Source organism: Poromitra crassiceps (genome assembly GCF_964638095.1).
Source record: "Poromitra crassiceps genome assembly, contig: HAP1_SCAFFOLD_701, whole genome shotgun sequence".
Classification (NCBI taxonomy): Eukaryota; Metazoa; Chordata; class Actinopteri; order Beryciformes; family Melamphaidae; genus Poromitra; species Poromitra crassiceps.
This window is the reverse complement of record NW_028151707.1, coordinates 1-25,048: the sequence shown is the minus strand read 5'-3', so window position 1 is coordinate 25,048 and position 25,048 is coordinate 1. Positions and strand designations below refer to the sequence as shown.

The 25,048-nt window shown below is 42.3% G+C and overlaps 1 protein-coding gene across 1 annotated transcript; it reads right to left on the bottom strand.

The window, feature by feature from the left end:
* Window positions 1-10,929: 10,929 nt before the first annotated feature.
* On the bottom strand, window positions 10,930-24,285 carry LOC310771492 (inositol polyphosphate-4-phosphatase type I A-like; the record flags this gene model as incomplete). The annotated part of the gene is made up of 7 exons (XM_083664092.1): window positions 10,930-10,941; window positions 11,069-11,241; window positions 16,362-16,394; window positions 19,864-20,013; window positions 20,556-20,697; window positions 22,705-22,920; window positions 24,099-24,285. Coding segments are annotated over 7 exons (913 nt in total), but the record flags the coding sequence as incomplete, so codon positions are not given.
* Between the last annotated feature and the right edge of the window lie 763 nt (window positions 24,286-25,048).

Sequence of the window (25,048 nt, the reverse complement as noted above, 5' to 3'; positions counted from 1 at the left end):
CAAGTTTGATTAAATTCCGTCAAGGCATTCCTGAGATATCGCGTTAACAAGCTTGAAAATGGCGTTCGAGAGGTCACAGTGACCTTGAACTTTGACCTTTGACCACCAAAATCTAATCAAATCATCCTTGAGTCTAAGTCGATGTTTGAGGCAAATTTGATGAAATTCCGTCCAGGCGTTCCTCAGATATCGCGTTAACAAACATCGTACGGACGGACAACCCGGATCCATAATGCCTCCGGCCTGGCTATCGCCGGCGGAGGCATAAAAACACTGCATGTTTTACTTCCGGTGAGGTCAAGGAAAAGGTAGGAAAAGGAATTAGACAACATATCGCAATATTCAATAGATCGCAATTTCGGCGATATCACAATATCGCAATACTATCGTATCGTGACTCAAGTATCGTTTTAGTATCGTATCGTGGGCATCTGGTGATTCCCACCCCTAGCGTGCATGCGTGCGCACGTACAGTATGAGAGTCTGCTCCATTTCTGCAATAATTGGGAGTCGCCACATTTGGAGGAGGCGCTGTTTCCTTTATCCATAGACAGACTAGACACATTTGTCATTCTGAAATGTTCTCATTGTTTGTGCATCTATTATTGTTTGTGTTCAAGGATTCATGTCTAAATGTGAACACAAATAAAGATATAAAAATGTGTGTGAATGTGTGTGTGTGTGTGTGTGTGTGTGTGTGTGTGTGTGCGTGCACGTGCGTGTGTGAGAGTCTGTGCGTGTGTGTGTTGCGTGCACTTATGTACAATCAGATGCACAAATAACAAAATGAAACCAATGACCAAATCAAAACAAAAATAAAAAAAATATATATATATATAAAGCAAGGACAGTGGGTGAACTGGGAGAGTGTAGAGAAGAGAAAGTTGAAGTGGAGAGAGTTGTGGAGCATGGAGGCCAGCAGAATTAGATTTATTCTAGGGGCTACTTATGATGTGCTGCCATCTCCCCAGAACTTAAATCAGTGGTTGGGCGAGGATGGTGCCTGCCCGTTGTGTTCTAGTGTATGTACATTGAGGCATATACTGTCAGGGTGTAAGGTCAGTCTCTCCCAGGGGCGATACACCTGGCGTCACAACCAGGTGTTGAAATGTTTGGCAGCTGCAGTTGAGGAAAAGCGGCTAGAAGTAAATTCTCTAGTTGCTAGCAAAGAGAATAGACAGATCAAATTTGTACGTGAGGGAGAAAAGATTAGACCAATTAAGGTCAGGCACAAGTTAGGGCAGCTAAGTGTAGGTGGAGCCTGGGAAATGAGGGTTGACTTGAATGAACAGCTAGTCATCCCAGCATATATAGTTAGCACCCGGCTACGTCCGGACTTGTTACTGTGGTCTGAGGTAGAGAAGAGAGTTTATTTTATCGAACTCACAGTCCCGTGGGAAGATCGAGTTGAGGAGGCTTATGAGCGCAAGAAAGCTAGGTATGCTGAAATGGCAGCAGAGGCAGAGCAGCGTGGTTGGAGGGCTCGAGTGCGGCCTGTAGAGGTGGGCTGCCGTGGTTTTGTGGCAAAGTCCGTTATTGCCTTACTAACTGAGTTGGGCATTCGGGGACGGAGCCTGAAACTTGCGGTTAGCAACATGTCTCAGGCAGCAGAACGAGCAAGTGAATGGCTGTGGATAAGGAGGAAACATGCTAGCTGGGGAGCTCGCTAAGGTCAGATTGATTGTTTGTTGTTGGTCATGATTAACGGTCCGCATCAACAGGGCTGAATCATTGACAGTGGTGGTGTAGTTAGGGATTGTTTGTTGTTGGTCATGATTAACGGTCCGCATCAACAGGGCTGAATCATTGACGGTGGTGGTGTAGTTAGGGATTGTTTGTTGGTCATGATTAACGGTCCGCATCAACAGGGCTGAATCATTGACAGTGGTGGTGTAGTTAGGGATTGTTTGTTGGTGGTCATGATTAACGGTCCGCATCAACAGGGCTGAATCATTGACAGTGGTGGTGTAGTCAGGAATGTCATACCGAATCGACCTGCATAGCTAGGCTTAGATAGTGAGGTAATATGCAGTTGTGCGGTGGTAGCATGGAGGGGGGTGTTTCCAGGACGCTGGATTACACCGTTAAGCCTTCTTGAGGTGTCGTGGGCCTAACTTAACGAAACGTCGGTGAAGGAAGGTGCCCACTTGAAAACCCCAATGACATGCTTCATACTGCTGTTGGCTAGGGTAGGTAACTGGTGATTTGTGTCTTGTTTATTAGTTTGTTAGCCTGTTAGCTTGTTTTATTCTGGATTGGGCTTCTAAATGTGTTTTTCCTCGGATTTTGGCACAAGGGATAGTAACATCTTGTCCTGTGTATTAATTAATAATATAATTATCTGTGAGGACGGTATAGGTATTTTACTAAAATCCTCTAAAACTAACACTATGGTGTTGTGGTCTGCACAAGGCATCTGCATAACAAATCAACATGGTTTTTATATTTAGTCACGCTGCGCCTGGCTGCTCAGGACATTATGTAAGTGAAGACCCACTGTGGCTTTCTGTGCATTCATGTGTAAAAGGCTGTTGTGTGCATCTGACTGTGTTAAGCTCTATAATCATATGGACTTGTCTTATAGAACAGGCTAAAGGTATCAATGAAGCGCTGTCTGATTTGTATTCATATTAGCACTGAATGATATTGTCCAAATCACAGAACCTTTTTGTGTGTGCTTAATATCATAAGTTACGATACATGTAGACACCATTTTTTACTCCATAGTTTCCTTCTTTCATCAATTAAAAATGTTGAAAAGATGAGAGGGAGACTGGGATGATGCTTAGGATTTGGTCATTTTGACTTAAACTAAACTATTAAATTACATATTTTCTTTAATATGCACCCTGATCCATGGAGCAGGTGTACAGAACACCTTGTTTAAAGGTATACTATGCAACTATTTCATTAAAAAACATTATATAGACGTATAGAAAGGTTTCCCCTCAAAAACATCACTTCTGACCCATGCAATACTGTGGCAGTGTGTTTATGTGGAGCGACACTGCCCCCTGTGTGTATTTTCCTGGTTGGACCACTGACCTAAAAAATATGGACAAAGCTATCCCATTCATTTTGGTCTTCCGTTTGGAGTTGATTCATTGCGTCACCATCTTGATTTTTCGTCAGCAGAGTGGGAAGGAATGGGTTGAGTCCTTCCGCAGCTCACGTGAGATGGGGGTTTCTCAGAGCCGCAGCTCCGCCTGCTATTGGTCCGTGATCGGCAAGCTGTGCAATCACTGGGTAGGCGACCTGTCAATCACCCCGTTTTATATAGTCTATTTTACTCCAAATGGGCGAGTTATATAAAAAATGACCCCCCTGCAGTTGTTATGAAAAGGTGAAATCTACATAATAAAGTAGAAGTTGTCTGTCCCTCTGTGTGTCCCTCTGTGTGTCTGTCGTCTATACACATCCACACCGCCGGTCCAATCGGGCTGAAAATTTGCATGGAGGTGGGTTATCATCCCGGGAAGGACATAGGCAGGTTGGAAAGTCCTGCAACCACCTGGAAAATCCTGGAAACTACATTTAATGCCAAAACTTTCAAAACTATTCGGTGACGGTGCCCCTTTAAGAGGATCCTTCCATTCTTCTTCTACGTCATTCCAGCATTGCAATCCATTACTGCCTCTCACAGGTCGCCCATATCACCCATATTATTGCGATTCAACCAGAGCTGAACCACACCACATCTGCGGGAGTTACACGCCACAATGGTTTTGGTGATTTTCAACACATTACATTGTGGAACCGTTACAGTTAGGACGGCTACAGTACCATTTGGATCACTACATTGGCGCTAGCTGTTAGCTACGTTAGCAAGCTGTTAGCTGTGGACTACGTTTGTTATGTGCACAGCACGTCAGTTACATCCATGTCAAACGCCACTGAATGGGAGTCAAAGCTGTTTCCGGCCATTTCTTCTGGATCGCCCACAAACACTGTAATGAAGGCGAGAGGCGAAGTTGTTTCACCTTTTTGCACACAGCGCAGCAGTCAATATGCTGCAGTGGAACAAACTATTCCCTCCTGAAGTTCTTCCACGCAAATGACGACATGCGACTATATGAGATACACAACGTTTTCACAACTACGGTGATACAGGTAGGAAACCCGACTGGAAAAACATAGTTATAGACCTGCTTTATATCACAACATTTTCACAACAACGTTTATACAGGTAGCGTTACTGTAGGAAACCTGCCTGGAAAAATAGTTATAGCCCTGCTGTATCTACACAATAAAGTTGAAGTTGGCTTGAAATTAGCCTGAAATTTTGCATGGCAGGGGTAATGATCTGGGGAAGGTAATGGACATGTCATCAAGTCCTGCAACCACCTGGAAAGTCCTGGAAAACACCTCACGCCCACACACCATGATGGATTGGCCTGAAATGTTGCCCGACAGCGGGGTTATGATCAGGGGAAGGTCATAGGCCCGTCATCAAGTGGAAAACACCTCACACACACCCCAGGTCAGATTGGGCTGCAATTTTGCATAGCGGGGGGGTTCTGATCCGGGAAAACTCATGAGCACGTCATCAAGTCCTGGAACCACCTGGAAAATCCTGGAAAACACCTCACGCCCTCTCCCCAGGTGGGATTGGGCTGAAGATTTGCATGACGATGGGTTATGATTCGGGGAAGGTCATTGCCAGGTCATCAAGTCCTGGAACCACCTGGAAGGTCCTGGAAAATCCTGGCAGCCACCTTACACCCACACCGCAGGTCGGATTGGGCTGAATATTTGCATGGCGGTGGGTTAGGACCCGGGGATGATCAAGGCAGGTTGTATAATCCTGGAAGCCATCTGGACACCACCGTCATTTCCAGCCAAGCAAAAGACGCAGTTGTATTGCTTTGTGTCTATTTAGCCCGGGCAACGCCAGGTACATTGTTAGTTAGCTACAGTATATAGACCAAAATCGTGTTAAGCCCTAGGCTGTAAAGATGCCTAATTACTGTTACAAAGTGGGGCATTCTAACAGGAACGACGGGACTTCTGAGCCCTGCCTAAAGTGGCCATTCGAGGAATTACAGCTCAAACAAGACTTCTTCCTGGGAAAGGGGCAGAGCTTCCCCACTGGGTTGGACATTGTTTTGCTGTGTTCTGTGTTTATGTGGTCGAGCAAGGCTGTGTTTATGAGGAGAGAGAGCGCCTGAAAACTGTTGAAACACAGGGATTAAACTTTTTTCACTCTGAAGGTTTCACAGCGGTTATGTTATAAAAACACAAATAAACACACACATACTGTACTTCCAAACCATGGATATATAAGCTTGAAAAATGCTCTGGGAAGAAGCTCAATTTCCTTGCTTAGTCCGCGCTGCCTTCGTTGTGCTGAGCTGATCCCTCTGAGAACATCTTAGGGACATGCTATCGGTTGGGCTGCTCTGAACTGAGTGATGTTATTGGCTGGGTGCCACACGCCCCCACGTGGGACTCTGAACATGACTACGCCCAGAGGAGTCTGGGCGTAGAGGAGACATTGCCAAAACAATGTTAAAGCCCAAAAATACAAGCAGGGGACAGCGTCTTTCTACATAAACACACTGCCACAATATTGCCACACTTTGGTTTACAGCAATAAACCGAAGACAAAAAGCAGCACCATTAGCTTAAACATAAATGATAAAGTCACGGCTAACAAATTGGAAGTAGCTAATAGCTTAAATTAATATTTTACTTCAGTGGCAAAAAGATTGGTTCAGAAGTTGCCCTCTCAATCAGATCAGTTCAGTGTCTCAATCATGTTGTTGATCGCCCTACTGAAACTCGCTTTCAAACAAGCGTTGCTCAGTGGGAGAGTCTATCGACTACCGGAGTATGCCGACTCAGCCGTGCCGGGCGCGCTGCCTCCTGTCACGGACTACTCCGCGTACCATCGCCCGCTGTCTCCGCAGCTATGGGTAGCCTTCCAGGACAGCGAGAGAGCCTTCAGAGCCTGACTCAACACCAGGCCACGGCAAGAGAAGCATTTCGCGTGTTCTGGAGACCCGGGAGAGTGGACACGTCTGATCAAGATACTGTACGGAGTATTCTTTAAGAACGGCGTTTTTACAACAGTGAGTTCAAGAGGAAAACAGCTCGGGTTCCCGTTTCTGAAGTATGTAACACGGATACTGAAAAAGTTTCCTCTGTACCAGCCACTCCCAGAGCCGATGACGTCATCCACCGCTGCTGTTTGGATCGAGGGACAACTGTGTTTCATCCGAAATACAGTACAGCCCCAGCTCTGCATTAGAGCGCAGGAGCGCCGCAGTAAAAAGGTGAGCAGGACTAAGCTTGCTTCTCTGTGGCAGCATAGAAGATCAAAGGCGATCCAAATAATTCTAAACAACAGTGAATACCCGGACACTCCCCCCTGTCCCAGTGACATCACAGCCGTGAAGCGCCACTATGAAAATAAATGTCAAAGCCGAACTTCAATCAGTGACCCTCTCCCATTAACACCCTGGAGTAGCCTGCCACCAATTCAACCTAGTGACTTCCCAGACACCTCACACTTCACACAGGCTGAAGTAAACACTGTCTTATGCAGCCTACCTAACAACAAGGCATGTGGCATAGATGGTGTTAGTTATGAAAGCCTTAAGACCCCACAGACATGTGAAATATTAACATCCATATTTAATGTCTGCCTGGAAAATAAAAAAGTCCCTGAGTCCTGGAAAGGAGCAATGATTCATCGCATCCCCAAAAAAGATAACACACCAGATGATCCATCCACCTGGAGAGATATCTCTCTCCTACCGACCACCTATAAAGTGTTCATGAAGTGTATCCTGTCCCGTGTATTGCCCTGGCTAGTGGACAATAACATCCTGTCACCCAAGCAGAAAGCATACATTAACAGACAGTGCATGAACGAACACGTGTTTTGTCTGAAAACGGGGATTGATGACTTCAAACATGAATCCTGCAAATTCTACTCTGTCTTTCTGGACTTCAGGGACGCTTTTGGGACCCTGACCCATAATGTCATGATTCACACCCTCGAGGAAATCCAGCTACCTCAAGTGTTTATTGACATTATCAAGGATGTTTACAGCTCTTCCTTCATTCAGGTCATCTGTGGGAAACAACTTACAGACCCCGTCCCCCTCCAGGTGGGCATTAAAACCGGGTGTCCGTGGAGTGCCATCAATTTTGTCCTCGCCATCAACCAGTGGATTAGGTGGCTGTGTGACTGTGCCCCACCTAATGTGATTTCCCCCAACCCCATACAAGGCTACGCAGATGATGTGCAGCTGGCCTCTCGGGAGGTGAGCGTTATTAAGAACATGCTCTCCAGAACTGACACATTCCTGGACTGGTCCGGTCTGGAGATAAAACAATCTAAATGTGCAGTTCTGTACCAGAGAAGGAGTGGCGGGAACCGCTGGTATAAGTCCAAAACAGACAGAAATCCCGAGTTCACCATCAACTCGGTACCAATCCGTGTGTACGACCTGCACGAGACGTACACCTACCTCGGGCACAAGTTCAATGTTGCAGGTGAATGGAAGGAGCAGGTGGAGTATATGGTCACAGAATTCACCACCAGACTGGACCTGATCGACGTTTCACCTCTCCCACTGCTCATGAAGTTGGAGGCCATCAGACAGGTGGCCCTGTCGAGAATTCAAAATCTTTTCTCCAACATCCACCTCATGGTCAAAACACTGCGGGAACTGGACAACAAGGTGGTTTCCGTGGTGAGGAAGTGGTTCGGACTGAATACACACACCACCAGAGACATTGTTTTTCAGTCGAAGCCCAACAACAAGATGGACTCTCACTCTGCTGGGTTTGGGGTCTCGTCGGACTGGCCCGACCTCAATGACCTTTGTGTGCGAACTGGAGTGTCCCTGGACTGGGTGAAGTCTGACTCAGACACTGTAATCGTGTCTGAGGATGTTATATCTGACTGTACAGTTTCAGTAAGGGTAACTGTTAATGATACTCAACATCATGTATCACCAGCCAACACACGCAGGTACCTGGTAGGGCTGCAACAACAGAGGCAGCAACAACACTGGACCGGTTTAAAGTTACAGGGAAAGCTAGCATGTATTCCCACTGCAGATCATACAGTTTCCCATACAATATTCAAGAACTACGCAGTTAATGAGGATATTCTTACATTTGCAGTTAAAGCCAGATTACAGGTCCTCCCAACCAGACTCAATCTCTCTCTGTGGTACCCCAATACATTTTCTCCTCATTGCCTGCACCATCATAACACCCCAACCATAGAGTCACTGTCACATATTCTGAATGGCTGCCATGTATACAAAGGTATGTATATTTCCAGACACGACAGGATTGTTGACTTACTGGTTAAGGACATGCTTCTATACATCCCACCTTCTTCTGTTGAAGTTTATACTCACACAAGGGTTTCATCTGACATGTTCATACTATGCAATAATGAAACTGAGATCTTTTCAAATGTGACAGCCAATACACCAGATGTTGTTGTTGTTGACGAAGAAAGCAGAGAAGTCACCATCTTAGAAGTAGGCTGTACGTTTGACTATAGTCTGGAGGAGACATTCCTTGCTAAGGTTTTAAAATACCAACCTCTCAAAAATGAGATTGAACAACTCGGGTACAAGTGCAAACTACTTGTGTTTATATTTGGAAGCCTTGGCAACGTCCACAGACTAGTTGTAAGGGGTTTGCAGATGGCAGGAATTCCAAAGCCAAAAGCTAAAGCATTAGCAAAATTCTGCTCAATATCTGTGATAATAGGCAGCCGCCACATATGGAGGAGACGCTGCTTCCTGTATCCATAGACAGATCAGACATGTCAATGAGATTCTGAGCTTGTATGTGCATCTACCACTATTTGTGTTCAAGAATTTCTCTTGTAAAATGTGAACATAAATAAATATATTAAATGTGTGAGAGAGACTACACTGATCTCTGCATTCTATGATCGTATAGTTTACTGAGACACTAGTAGTACACTACACTGTCTCTGTACTAAATGTGATTATATAGTTTACTGAGGATATGTTGCTTTTATTTCAGATGAGGAGCCGATTGTGAGCCCACATCTCAGAATGAGGTCAGGACGGTCAGGACGGTCATTTAGGTCTGCTAAATGACGAAATGTAATTTAATGTAAAGAGACACACATGGGCCCCGCGCACACACACACACATTCACACTCACTCACACTGAGTAAACTGTATTGTTGAATGTAAAAAAAGCACTTCATGTATATATATATATATATATATATATATATATATTTTTGTCATTTGTGTCATAACGAATAATATTTACATGTCTGATGTCAATACAGTTCAAAATAAAAGAATTGAGAGCGAGTTCTGCCTGAGATTGTGTCCTTTACAAAAATGCAATTTTCTGCAATTTCTCTTCTCAGAGAGACCTTTTTGGTGAAAACAGGGTGTATATAAATGGCTATAAGTAGAGTACAGAACATGCTAAAAGCTCACTTTTTTTTCTGGTGAACCCAGAGACGTACATCTTCATTTTGAGGTATTGCAAATCACTTTGGTGCTAATAGATAATTTACTGTGGGTCTTGAAAGATGACCAACAATTATGAAAATCTTTGGCCTGTGCTAAATATTGGCAGTCCTAAACTGGCCATGAATGAGTTAACTGGCTCAAGTCGACGCCAGAGTCTCTCTGTTAAAACTTTGTCTGGTGAGAAAAATTGTCCAAGGTGATGTCCAGAAATATCTATGTACGGTAATTATTTTAACTCTATAAGGGACCAACACCATTATTCCACCAGAGGGAGCTCTACTGATTTCATTCCCTACTAAAAGCCTGATGGGGAAAGAAACATTCTTATACTCTGCAGCTAAAGAATAGAACAGTTTACCTAAACTAATCAAAACTTTACAGAGTTAGCCAGCTTTAAAAGAGAGCTGAAGAAATGGCTCCTTAATAAAAATAGCATTTAGGTAATGGTCTCATGGGGACTAGAACCTTGTTAGGACTAACTGATTTATTAGATCACGGAGTCTATATTAGGTACTTACTATACATTTAGTATGTTTTTATTTTTATGTTGTATGTTTTTTTATTTTATGTAAGTATGAATGCTACATTGTAAAATGTAGGAATCTAACATTGTAAATTTTGCCTTTCATGCCTTAGGACCACAATGGAAATAAGCCCTAGGCTTTCTTGTGTTATCCTTGACGGTTTTTAATTTTGTGTATACTTTGTTTTTAGCTCCCCTGGAGTTTATGAATGTATACCTTCTGTGTTAATGAGACGTCAAATAAATTCATTAATTCATTCATATAATTAGAATAATAATAATAATAATAATAATAATAATAATAATAATAATACAGATTATTTGTATAGCACTTATCAAAACCAACGATACAAAGTGCTTAACAATGAACATAAAACAACAATAAAAAATATAATATGGTGTGAAAAAGCAGGTTAATGAGCCAGAAGTGATGGGTTTGAGGGGAAACTTTTGTATTATAAGTCTATATAATGTTTTTTTATGAAAGTGTTGCATAGTATAACTTTAGGGACCTTAAACACAACAATTTCACACAACTAACCACGCAATGGTATGGTAGTCATATCAGTTATGGAAAATTACAGTAGCGTTAACGTTACATGTACATCTCCTCTCCATGTTCCTACGTAACTTGCAGTTCCCGAAGACAAGTCCGCAGGGCTGTCATCAGAGCAGCTGCCAGTGATAGCTTCAGAGTGGCTCTCACAGCCTTCAATCACCCCTTTCTATATCAATGTGTCAAATAACTAATTAAAAACAAACTTATCAAAAAAAATTGCACTTGAACATACATTAACGTGATAAGCACTCCCTAAAATGATAGAAAGCATCTTTGGGAAAAATCTATTTGACGTGCACTTTGATTGTTTAGTTTGGCTCATGTCCCATCCACTAACACAGAGTAGGCGGGACTTATGACATATACTGCAGCAAGGGGGGCGATCAAGAAGTTTTGGCTTCACTTTTGGCCTTTCATAATGTCCATATTTTATTTACAGTCAACGAGGTGTGTGTGTGTGTGTGTGTGTGTGTGTGTGTGTGTGCTGCTGACCGTCTGGCAGAAGACGACGTCGCGGCGGTACTGCAGCGTCAGGTCCATGGCGATGGTGGGGGCACTGTCCTGCATGAGGAGGAACACCATGGAACACTTGGCCTTGTCGCTCATCATGGCCACGCACTCCGTCAGTGTGGTGAGGAGAGGGTACAGAGCCTCACTCCACTCGCCTGGGGCACACACACACACACACACACACACACACACACACACACACACACACACACACACACACACACACACAGAAAGGCATGTGTGAGAAACATGCACAGATAAAAGATTGATGTACACATGAAATCAAACATGATATAAGAATAAAGGATAGAGATTAGAAAGATAGCTAGCGAGCTACAGTAGCAGAACTGTGTCCAATCCGGGATTTCAGCTCTTTTGGTGCAGAGTCTGCACTGCAGACACAGCCAATTGACCTATCGCTAAGCCCCACCCCCCGTGCTCACTCGGACAAACACAAGGCATGCTGACTAGAATAAATGGCAGCCGTCACTGTCAAAGTTATATCCCAAGAGGCTCTTAACAACTTTTTGGGCCTGATATCATCTAGAAGCCATCATAAAGTACTTCACTATGCCATGGAGGGCAATGTACAACATTTAAAGCTATCGATAAAAAGAAATGCGTGGAAATGGCTTAGTGAATCTTTAACCAAACATGCACTTTTAACGAAGGAAGACAGAGCGAGATAACCAGTGGGGATAACAGGCGACTGACATCCAGAATTGACATTTTATTCACTTGAGTAACCTCTCCGTGGATTATATATATGCCGAATTGAAGAGTGGCGCCTGGCAATCTATTTCACTATTTCATGTAGGCCTACCTCTGTATAATCAAGAAACGTTAAATTAATAGTGTCTATGTTTTTCATAGCGAGACAACAGCACACATGCATGGGTGTAGCAGATCAGGAGAGGCATAGCCTACAGCAGACCACTTTTTCCATCATGTTTTATCTTTAGACTACCTCACATTTATTTGGGGAACGAGATTAATTCCCTTGTTTTAGGGTTTGACAATGTTATAATCACATCAATCAATGCACCTCCTCTTCAACCAACGCGCATAACGTAATGGCTTTAAACTCGCATAATTCAGCATTTTCTTTTGCCAACTTTCTGAATACCATGATGATTTCATGATACCTTTGGATCACGGAAGGCAAATGAGGGAGAAGACTCATCTCGCTGTCACCACAATTGCAGATTTAAGTCCAAAACAGCAGCAACATTGTGGATGTGAGTGGATCTACGTTTACTAGTTTAATATTATCAATTGCCTGGCCTCCCACGATACCTCGTAATGTTGCATTTACCCCCATGCACATCGTTTGACCATTTTTTCCAACTTATAAATGTATAAAACCCCATAAAACCAGAGGAAACTCACGTTTTCTAGTGCTTCTCTATGGAACTAAGCTGAGAATGTCTGAGTGTATTGTAGAGCTGCACGCGCTGTGATTGGCTCGTCTGCGTTCACGGCATGGCTTAGCGGTAGGTCAATTGTGCCAAGCCGGAGGTAACACGAGGGCTCAAACCTGTGACCCTTGTGTTGTTAGGCAAGGAATCTACCGCTGCACGACCCGGATTAATTGTATTTCTAATTGTGTGTAAATAATTGGGCGATCAGTGTCCAGAATTGGACATTAGCTAGCTAGATATTAAGAACAGATATATATATAGAGATGGATAGATAGATAGTGAAGTGCACAAACACACACACAAACATGCACAAGTACATTATGAACACCAGCAAACATGCACATACAGTCAGGCGGGGACTGCATAATCGGGCACGTCGGGCCGATGCCCGGTGGCCTGGCCTGCAAAAAATAAAAAAATAAAAATGTGTGTGTGTGCCCGCAGTCAGGCCACTCACTGAACAGCAGGCCAGGCGCCGCCTACTGGTTTACTAGTGGCTTTATTACTTTATTAGTTAGTCTGAAGTAGGGATGTAGCGATTATTAAGTAGCGATTTAATCCTTTAACCGCCTACTAATTTATTAACCGTTTAGTATTTACTAGTCGGTTAAACGTTAACGTCTGCGGGTCTTATTGACCTTAGTGGCTCGAGCGCAACTCGGAGGAGAGAAAACTATCTGAAGCTTTGTTTGTTGGAGTCCAGGTATGTTTTACAAGAAAATGCTCGTCATTGTCGACGATAACGTTATCTGACCTGGCTAACAGTGGATACTCGCTTGCTTGCTGTGTACCGAGCTCAAAGTAGTAGGCTACGTTATTTATTTTACCCCCTTCACTGTCCGCTCCAAAAACAACTCTCTTATTTTGCGCCATGACCGCCAGAAGTGTTAAAAGGACCTGGAAGAATTTGGCCCACTGTAAGGTCTGAACATAAGGTGAATACTTTGATATAAAAACCAATAAACGGGGCAACTCCAATCTTGAACAATCTCAGCATGAGACGCCAGCTTTATTATTCTAACAACACACACACTTCCATTTCCTGTCTTCAACATAAGAGCTCACAGTGCATTGGCCGTCTAGAACGTAATTGGCATTGGCAAACGTATCAGAAATGTATTTCTCTTTAATTTGTTCACCTTTATTCAGTCAGTTGTTGTTACATCAATATAATTTATATTAACAGCTTGTACTGAATGTTTGGGCTAAAATAGCTCCTAAATACACAAAACATTTGCATTTTAAACTTTTAATTGAATATGTATATTAACACATTCACTGCCAGCCGTTTTTTTTTTACTGTAGGTAGCTTCTGCCAAGGTTTTTTTTTTGAGGATTCTGGCTCATCTTTCAACAGCCGAGGATTATTTTCTGCTAAGATTTTGTGAACACAAAATATCTCAAAAGAACTAATAGAATGTGTGCTTTCTCTGTCTAAAAGAGTTAGTTTGTAGAGTTAGTAGTTATGTAGGCATTAGCACTTGAATACAGCATGGTTTCAGCGTCTGAAAATTTAAGCTGAGATAAATGGCTTTTTGTGAAATTCGATAGAACAGTCACTTTAACCATTCATTTTTGGCATCAGTAAGACGTCAGACATCTAAACAATAGTTTTGAACAGTAATTTCCTCCATAACAGCAGGAAACCCCCCTCTCCTTCAAACTCCTCCCTCTGCTGCTGCTGCTGCTGCTGCCTGTCTGCTGGCGGCCGCTCTTTGGGCGAGTCTGGATGGGCTCGCTCGTTTCTTGGGGTTTCGGTTGAGAGCTTTGATGAAGCTTTTGCGATTCTGGTCTTATTTATGCTGCGTGTTTCAAAGTGTGTTGCACCCATAATCTATTATGCAAATTTGCAATCCCCCACCGCCAGCTCCCTGCGCGAAAGCGAAAGCGTTTTCGCCAATCCATTTTCATGAGAATGGCTTCCTCACGCAGCTGTTTTTGCTTGGCTTTCTCTCGTCTGGAGAGCACTGTCGCCACTTAGTGGGTCGGTAAAATAGATTATACACATTCAATACCTCCCATATTTTAATAGGAGATGTAAAAGGGGTTGATCGATGTCCCACCGTCAAAAAGAAAGAAAAAAAAATTTGGACGAGATATCTCGTCATTGGCAGTCAACCGTTGGTTTCTGCTTGACGAGATATCTCGTCCACGGCAGTGAACGTGTTAAATTGCGAGTTTTCTTGCTTATAGACTAGTCGACTAGTCGCAAATAAAATTTGAGACAAGTCGGCGGGGAAATTAGTCGAAATTCCCATCCAAGTAATAATTACACCTCAGGGTTAAAGTGGGTGCATCTCATTGTAAAATTGGACTCAGAAGCTCGGAACCATAGATGGTATGAAAATATGGACAGAGCCACCATGATGTCACTCATTCATTTCTCGACTCTTGTGTTGGAGCCTTGAGTTTTGCATTGCTCAACACTTGGCTATAGGCTATAGAGACTAAAACCATTGTTGGCCTAATTTTTCAGAAACAAAGGTTGGGGGTTGAGCAGAACACACTACCATGTCTTTAATGTTAGGGGCTTGCTTAAACAGGAAGATGTTTAATGAAACTGAGAATATGTCAATGTTTATTATTATTGTTATTGTTATGACGTGTAGTTCTTAAGCCTGTGGAGAATAACGCAGTATGCACGATCTGATCACTTTTCCTTAAATAAAGTTTGCTGTGAAGCGTTTGTACAGAGGCATGTTTTTGGTTTTACTTCTTCATACTTGCAGTTATCTAGGCAATGTTGATGTTTCTATTAGTGAACAAATACAGTAGGTAACATGCATCATTGCGTTAGCATTAAATTCACTAAATCTTCCTTCAAATGACCCAAATTGGGCTTCAAACGGCCTAAATTTTTCACACGCTTCGGCCCATATCGGCCTGGCCTGCTTGGTATCTAATGCCCGGCCTGAATTATGATCCCAGTCTGCCCCTGCATACAGTACACACAGATGAAACTCATGCCTCCTTTGCACATCATCCTCACAATAAAGTCTGTGTCAGCTCAGGTTTCAGGTACTGTTTATATCATTTGAATTGAATGAAAAAATTAGAATGAGATTGAACTGATAGACTTGAATACATTTTCATATGTTGCCATAAAGACTGATGCCATTACAGCGAGAAGCAGAAGCGTTGGGCTGATATGAAAGAGAAAAGAGAGGAGATAGTGAGAGAGAGAGAAAGAGAGAGAGAGAGGAGAGAGAGCTAGGTTTTACATTTAGAAGTTTAGTCTCCTCTGTTTGTTCACAAGTCACTTGTCACAATGTGCGCGGTAAAAGCTTCTAGATTTACCCAAGATACATAAAGCTTGTTAGTGTGCTTAGTATTTCCAATGGACAGCACTAGCTAACACTGCTAACAAACTAAAGAAGACACGTGGGGGAGCTTTGCATCGTTTCAGCACCATCAAAGTATAAGAATTGACAAATCAAGACTATAAACATAAAAGATAGGAAAAAGCAGACAGTATATAAAAATCAAATACATGTATATAAAAGGTAAAGAGGACAAGCAGGGTCCTCGGCTTGTAACCAAGAATTTACAGATACGAAAGTATTTTAAAATCTGTGTCTCACACAACTATCTACTGCCGTTCAAGGCCATGTCTGCACTGCAGGGTTTTTTGTGTGGGCTGAAGAAAAAAAACATTTGAAAAAACTTTGCCTGCATTGTGTCAAAGTATCTGGTGAACAAAAACAAGAGACTCAAATCTAAAATATAAAATTATCCTCTTCACTATTGATACAAGCCTTGAATCTCTCCCCAAAATATTCATTGGGTGGTACTTTTGATCCAGGAAGCAGAGTCGCAGAGAGGGGAGAGAAGCATGGGGGGAGGGCAGCTCTTACCTGGGGATGCCTCCTCAGTGACTGGGCTTCCATCTGGAAGAGGGGATGGAGGTGCAACATGCATGATTAGGGGGCGCTAGAAGCCACAGGGCAGCAGAAACACACACAGATACTGTATGCTGGAGACCCGGGTCAAGCCTCTATCCAAAAAAGCTTTCAACGTAAATGATATAGCTTTGCAACTGATTGAACATGAATGATGCAGCCAAAACACTATAGTGCATTGAAGTGAAGATAAAACTAATTGGCTTCCTTTTAGATTTAAGTGAGGATGAGGAGTCTATTCTGAGACAGAGGATGAGGAGTCTATTCTGAGACAGAGGATGAGGAGTCTATTCTGAGACAGAGGATGAGGAGTCTATTATGAGACACAGGATGAGGAGTCTATTCTGAGACACAGGATGAGGAGTCTATTATGAGACAGAGGATGAGGAGTCTATTCTGAGACAGAGGATGAGGAGTCTATTCTGAGACAGAGGATGAGGAGTCTATTCTGAGACAGAGGATGAGGAGTCTATTCTGAGACACAGGATGAGGAGTCTATTATGAGACAGAGGATGAGGAGTCTATTATGAGACAGAGGATGAGGAGTCTATTCTGAGACAGAGGATGAGGAGTCTATTCTGAGACAGAGGATGAGGAGTCTATTATGAGACAGAGGATGAGGAGTCTATTCTGAGACAGAGGATGAGGAGTCTATTATGAGACAGGGGATGAGGAGTCTATTCTGAGACAGAGGATGAGGAGTCTATTATGAGACAGGGGATGAGGAGTCTATTATGAGACACAGGATGAGGAGTCTATTCTGAGACAGAGGATGAGGAGTCTATTATGAGACACAGGATGAGGAGTCTATTCTGAGACAGAGGATGAGGAGTCTATTCTGAGACAGAGGATGAGGAGTCTATTCTGAGACAGAGGATGAGGAGTCTATTATGAGACACAGGATGAGGAGTCTATTCTGAGACACAGGATGAGGAGTCTATTATGAGACAGAGGATGAGGAGTCTATTATGAGACAGGGGATGAGGAGTCTATTATGAGACAGAGGATGAGGAGTCTATTATGAGACACAGGATGAGGAGTCTGTTCGGAGACAGAGGACAAGGAGTCTATTCTGAGACAGAGGATGTGGTTGATGACGTCCCCGAGGGAGAACAGACCGCTGAAGGTTTTCTCTCTGTCTAGATCAGTGGTTCTCAACTGGTCTAGCCTCACAACACACATTTTCCTTAGTCATTAAGTCGCGACCCAAATTTCAGAATTTATTTTAGGCCTATATGCTTTTTAAACAAGTTTAAACTGGTGATGCTCACAGCAGTTAGCATGACATCTTTACTACCAATGGATGCCGTAGGCCTTCTAGTTTCAGAGGATACCATATCTGGCTTTAAAGATGAGCTGCTACAGCCTCTGAAAGACAGCAATGTTGGCCGTGGACGCCGGCGTCCTCAAGGAGTAGAAGAACTTTTTTTTTCATGCGTACATCCGCGACCCACTCAAAACGACCCTGCGACCCACTTTTGGGTCCGGGCCCACCAGGTGAGAACCACTGATAGAGTTTGTATCTGTACTGTTTTTACAGGCTGCTCTCCACATGATACAGAGAAGTAATGTGGAGTGCAGTTAAAGTTGAAACAAGTCAACACGTTTGGGTTGCTGCCATGTCCAAAATGCAAGGTGCAGTTTAGAGGAGATGCACACCTGCCTCGACCGAACCATTGAAAATAACTGGGAAAGAAGCTACAGGCGCATTAAAAAAACAGACCTTGTCCTATCCATGTGATCACAGTCTTATCCAGAACAGCTCACAATGAGTAAGAAGATACAGGTTCAGTGTCTTGCTCAAGGCCATTTTGACAGGACACTAATAGATTTTGATTGCCTGTTCATTCATCACACGATCAAGCCTGTGAGTTGCCGAGTACAGGACGCCCTACAGTATAATAATAATACATAATAATGCATTTTATTTATGGGCGCCTTTCAGAACACTCAAGGACACCTTACACAACATTCCTGTAGTTAAAAACAAGCAGCAAACTTGCAGATAACTTGAAAACAATTAAGTAAAAAGAAAGATCACACAGAATACGCCAGTTTAGAAAGGTGCATTTTCAGACAGGATTTGAAGTTGGAGAGAGAGTCAATGTTATGGATGTCTTGTGGGAGAGAGTTCCAGAGATGGTGGGCTGGGGGGCAGAGTGACTGGAGGCTCTAGTATGTAACCTCTGGGCTTATAGGCTTCTTTAATGGGTGCTGGTCCTTTCTTCCATTCCTCAACACACCTCACAACAAGTGTTCTGGTAGAAATTTGACCCGGGTCCATTACAATGTACAGTAAGCACAAATCTCAGAGACAATAGCTGGCACTGGCAGGCTGGCTGCGTTTGGCCTGAAGCAGCGACAGAGCAGCACTTGCACTAGCAAAAAGAAAAGCTTTTTTGTAATTCTCTGGTCACAGCTACAGTTATGTGATGTTATGGACTTCAGACAGGTCAGAAAGACAGCAACAAAGACTCTAATGTTACACATAACAAAATGTTCAATATTTGACAATATTTCTACAAGAGATGAGGATGACGAGTAATTTAAAATACCTGTCTTGTTTATAAGGAAATCATCTCGTGAGATGAGGGGAAAAATAAGTTTCTTCTCCACACAACTCAATAAAATGATACAACACAAAGAAAAGAATGATTTGAACTAAAAAGTGTTGGGTAGCAAATGAGAGAAGAAGAGATTGGAAGAAAAGAGAAGGACAGAAGAAAGGAGAGAAGAGACACAAATAAGAAGAAATGAGAACAAACTGAAAATAGAGAAGACAAGACTTTTGGTGTTCTTTAATGAAACAATGACTACGTTTACATGGACTGCAATATTCCCATATTAACCAGATTACGACAACACTGAATAAGACACTGCTATGTAAACAGCATTATCTTAACCCAAATAAGGTCATAGTCGGAGTAAGCAGTAGTCAAATTAAGGAGTATTCCGATCTTAGTCGCATTATTGATGTGTGTTGTAGACATGTAAACACCTTAATCGCACTATGACATCCTATCAGAGTTTTTGCAGCATTTTGCGACACATATGGCAGTCCAACCAACGACCCATGCTCTAGCGTCCGAGAAGAAAAGATGACTGCCGCCATGAAAAATGAGTTCCACCATCTTGTCCCGACCACAGCAGCAACATGACAGAACGGGTCTCGGGTTAAATTGTCGGAGGGAAACTCCAACGTAGGACGTCATGTGGGCATGTCAGTCGTTAATGGGACTATGCTCTGTAGCATGTAAACGGGATGAGGAATGAATGGAATATTCTATAATCAACTCATGTAAACAAACCAAAATATTGTCTTATTTAGAATAAGGTCAATAGTTAGAGTATTGCAGGCCATGTAAGGTAGTCATAAGAGAAGAGAAGAGAAGAGAAGAGAAGAGAAGAGAAGAGAAGAGAAGAGAAGAGAAGAGAAAAGGAAAAAAAAATAACCTACAGTCTTCTTGTTGGGGGCTGGGGGTGCATGCAGAGGAGAGGGCAGGCAGAGAGGATGATGATGGTGAGGAAGGTGATGATGATGATGGTGATGACGGTTCCTGTGGTACACTTCCTGGGTTGATCCAGAAGGCTTGAGTTCTCCCACTACCTTTACACAGCCGCATACAGCAGTGTTATTTACAGATACAAAAGATTATATATTATATACCATACAGTATATATCTATATGTATATACAGTGTGTGTGTGTGTGTGTGTGTGTGTGTGTGTGTGTGTGTGTGTGTGTGTGTGTGTGTATGTATATATATATATATATATATATATATATATACACACACACACATACATATACATATATCATCTCTTCTATGATATATGTATCAGAGAGATATATATATACACATACAGATATATACATATATATACTGTCAGACCTTAACTTTTAAAACTGTGCAAGTCCTAGTAAATTTTGACGATTTGTTCTACGATATCGTACTGTGAACTAAATAGTGCAAAGAACACCACAGAACAGAAGAAGAAGAAGAAGAAGTGGAAGAAGAAGAAAACAGTGTAATGGGGGAAAAAAGTTAAAAGAAATTAAGGGTTCCATTAAAAAAAAGTGTGTTGACTGAACTGTCAAACAAAGTCAAACTGTTGCTTCTTTGTGTGCGTGTGCATGCATGTGTGTTACCTTTCCTAGTGATGCCGCCCTGCTGGTCAGCCTGGGTACTGTCCGGACTGCTGTCACTGGGTCTCCTTTCCTTCTGAAGCAGCTTGTCGACACGCTGGATGATGCACTCCAGAGACTTATCCACATTCAGCCACACCTTCTCCTGAGGAGAGGATAGGAGAGGAAAGTTAAAGAGAGGAGAAATAGGAGAAGACAAGAAGAGAAGATAAGAAAATACAAGATAATACATTATTCTCTGCATGCAAAAACACCTTTGATTTGCATTCAGATTTGCATCTCATGTTCACATCCACACTAGTCTCAACGCCAAACCCATGAGAGTTCTTACGCTGATACACTACGTTACTGCATGCTGCAGAGCTCTCTCTGGGTCTGGGACACTTTCCCTCAGCCGGCTGGCTATGGGAGGGAACCGTTCACTTGGCCAGTGATATGGCAAAGATGGATTCAGTCCTCCCCAATCAGTAACGACTTTGCGATCAGACAACACGGGAGGCGCAGCCCATTTTACGAAACGCTCTCTCATCGGTGCTATGACCTGTCACTCATTCAATTTCAACCCGCCTTCAAAAACCAGCAGTGGCTGTGAAGTGGCACAGACTCACTTATGTAGTATGCGGAGCGCAGCGATTCAACGTAATATTTGAGTCTGGGGAGAGACTACATCCACACAAACTAATATTTAAAACCCTTTAAAACCCTTCAGACTCAGCAAATACAGCCATAATAAATACAAATGTTTAAAAAATGCTAATGTAGGTCCATAGTCAATACAAATGGCTATTACAGAAATCACAGAAAAGCAGGGAAAAGAAAGAAGACATAGAAGAGATGAGATGCACCACATCCGCATGCAAACCAGAGAGCAAACCACATTTTTGCATAACAAAGATTTACATATTCTAGGCAAATGCAGAACACAAACTTCATTACATAACAGCAACCTCTTGTCTCAGACGGCTTGGAGCTCCAGATACTGTACAAAACACAAGACTTTCAGACTAGTTCATATTACTAGTTTACTAGTTAATATTATGTAAATGAACAGTTAAGCATCTTGATTCATGATTTATAATCATGTCTGACTGTTTAGCTACATATAATTTGATTTGATGAAAAACATAAAAAGATCACTAAATTCTTCATATCATGTTTTGCATCCACTAATTAATTGAATGAATGACTAACTAACTGGATGATTGACAGCCTAATATGCAGATTGGACCATCTGAGAAAGAAGCTAAATGAATAAATGATCAAACAATCAAAGTAATAGAGAGCCGCAGGAATGAGTCCGGAAGTATACTTCCGGGTTCTTGAGAGGAAAAGTCTATGGGATTTAACATGGTGATTTCGCTTAAATGCATAAAATAAGGTCTGTGGTTAACAAAAGTTTATGGGAACGCGAATTTGGGTTCAGCATGATAATCTTCACGAACGTGAAAAACTTTTATGACTTTTGGAATGTAAATGCATTTTTTTAAAACGCAATTTTTAGAAAATGCTTCAGAAGGCATACAAGTTATTCACATTTGTGAAGAGTATCATGCTGAACCCAAATTCGCGTTCCCATACACTTTTGTTAACCACATACTGTACCTTATTTTATGCATTTAAGTGAAATCTCCATTCTAAAACCACATAGACTTTTCCACAGAAGAACCAAATGGCTGCAATTTCTGGATAAAGCCTACAAAAGTATGTCATCCCTGCGGTACTCTATTGACTAAATAATGAACTACCGTAACTAACTATGAGGTAAAATTCCTCTTGGGGCCACCCACAGTAGAAATGTATGGACTCACTATACTGTAAGGTGTTGAATTTCCCCAAGGGCATCAATACATATAATTCTCTCTGGTCACAGCTACAGTGATATGATGGACTTCAGACAGGCCAGAAAGGGAAACTCATCCTATCCTATAAGTCTCTGTGAGTGAGCAAAACTGTGTTCGGCCACAGCTATGCCATTTTACATGAGATGAGATTTCGCCGAATCTTCCAGGAAGTGTAAACACCTAACGGAGCCGGATTTATAAATGAGGTAATTAGGGCCGATTAATGGCCAAATTTGGGGTGCACATCACTGCACGGGTATTCCGCTATTAAGTTAGTTTAGATTATTCTTATCTTAACTACAGTAACTCACCCACTCCTCCTCATGCCAGTCTGCCTGCAGCAAGGACCGGCTGTTGCGGCCGCTCCACTTGGCCAGAAGCGTGTCCTGGTCGTTACGGAGCACTACTTGCTCCGAGTCGGCGGAGGGAGATGCTTTGGAGGCGATGTACTCCGGCCGCGCTGCATTCAGGGCCTGAATGGCCGAAGCCAGGAGCTTACACTCACACACTGTCACCAACTGACGAGTCTAAAATGGACAGAGGAAGCCAGGAGCTTACAGTCACACACTGTCACCAACTGATGAGTTTGAAACGGACAGAGGCAGATGTTTTTGTGTGTGCCACTTTACACTTACAAATGGCTGCTGGTACCAAAATAAAACACATTATGTGTTGGAATTAAAGTGCTGATCTATTTTAAGACATTCAGTAACAAAATAGCTCTGTTTTTGACGAAGTAAATAATCAAAAGTGTTTGAAAATACTGACTGATGAATGACAGGCAGCAACACCGAACAGTGGTGGCCAGGAATTTGTAGACACATACTATATCTTTTGATTTTTTTCTACCTTGCTCTTCTTTCTTTTCCTAGTATTTCTCTATACTAGTGGAGCATTCAAGGGACACAGGAATAGTTAAATACATCCTTGGGTGTAATGTTAGTGAGCCACTAATCTAAGATTATTCTCCTGATGCATTCATTCCATGTTGGACTAGATAAGGTAACCCAGCTACATTTTCCACAAAACCCTCCTTACTTCAATGAAATTAAAGTTGTATTGATTTTTTCAACTTGATTTAAGAAGTTCTGATCAGGAATTACAAAGCATGTGTGAAGTTATTTGACTTGGCCAGACAACAATATGACTATCGTGCATTAGAAAACAAACTAGAAAATTGATCAAATTGAACATACATGTATGGAAATGTGCACAAGGATCTCCCATCTGGGAATGTGCTGTTTCTAACGAATGGTCTCCATACTGTAACATTTGTGTCATAACTCTAGTCCTCTTGTCATTGTGGCTTCAAATAGTCTACTCTGTTCATCTATGGATGTTCTAAATGACACAAGATATATTGCCTTAACTTTGCGTTCAGTTACTTTCTGTTCCGATGTCAGACCGTTCTGTCATAGCCTTGAAAGATATTTAAGACCAGTTCAAATTGTTTTTCTTGGAAGAAGTGTATCTAGCCTATGTGCAGGGTGCATCTCTTCCTCTCATGAGATTTTACTTTTAATAAATATATATTCAAGTAAGACAAACCTCTAAATCCAAAACTTTCCTTTAACACGAACAAACTGACAAAACAGGAAGGAAGGAAACTAGACAGAAGCTACCCTATCTTCATAATATTCTATCCTGTCGTCCCACGCTATTCTACCATATTCTAATATATTCTATTCTTTCCCCAGTCACTCACCTTATCGGCAAGGATGGCAAGCGTCCTCTCCAGCCCATTGGCGGAGCGCTCCTTGGCGGCCCGGGACAGCCTCTCAGCGTAGTAGCTGACCTGCGTCTTCAGCGTGTTGATGTGGGCGATGATCTCTTTGGCTCGGACGATGTCCTGGGGGATGTAGACGATGGACTGCGAGCTGGAGAGAGCGCTGCTGCAGAGCAGGAACAGGTAACACGCTCTTAGTCACGCTTCTTCTGTATGTGAGCATGAGACAGTGACTAACGGTGTCTTATGATGGGAGATTTGACTGTTATGTCTTAGAGCCTCCATCTGACTTCTGTTTAAATGCCATACTGATTATTGATTTGGACTTTAGTTGTCTTGTTTAAAGAGAATATTTTTTTTCTTTTTCTCTTTTGTAATAGCACTTTCTTGACACAGTGGATATCTCATCTTCCTGTAGGAAGACATTGATAAAACGCAGGAGATGTTGGGTGCATGATGGAATGGAGGGTAGTGAGACACAAGAGTCAAATTGTAAAAGTCTTATTTTTCTTCACCAGGAACTTACCAGATCATGTTAAAAAAGTTGTGTTACTTTAGTTAATAAAGAAATAGCTTATTAGCATTCCACATTGAAATCATTGACTACCACTGGCCAAAGGCTAGTCTGTTAGCTTCTTGAGTCACAAGCTAGTTCATTAGCTTATGTGGACTAGCGGCACTCCTTGGTTTCAATGAGGAATGTTAATACTGCTTACAAGATCATTTAGGCTACCTGAAAGATGCAGACATGTTTTCCCAATATATAATATAATGTACTGTATATAGTGCCTGGTGAAGGAAAGAAACACTACAGTACAATTAAAAATGTCATGGTATTCTTTTAAAAAGAGTGTCTATGTCTCCATTTTCTTGTGCATTGCTATAGTATACAGTAGTTAGCATTTGCATGCACATGCCTGTTCTTAAGC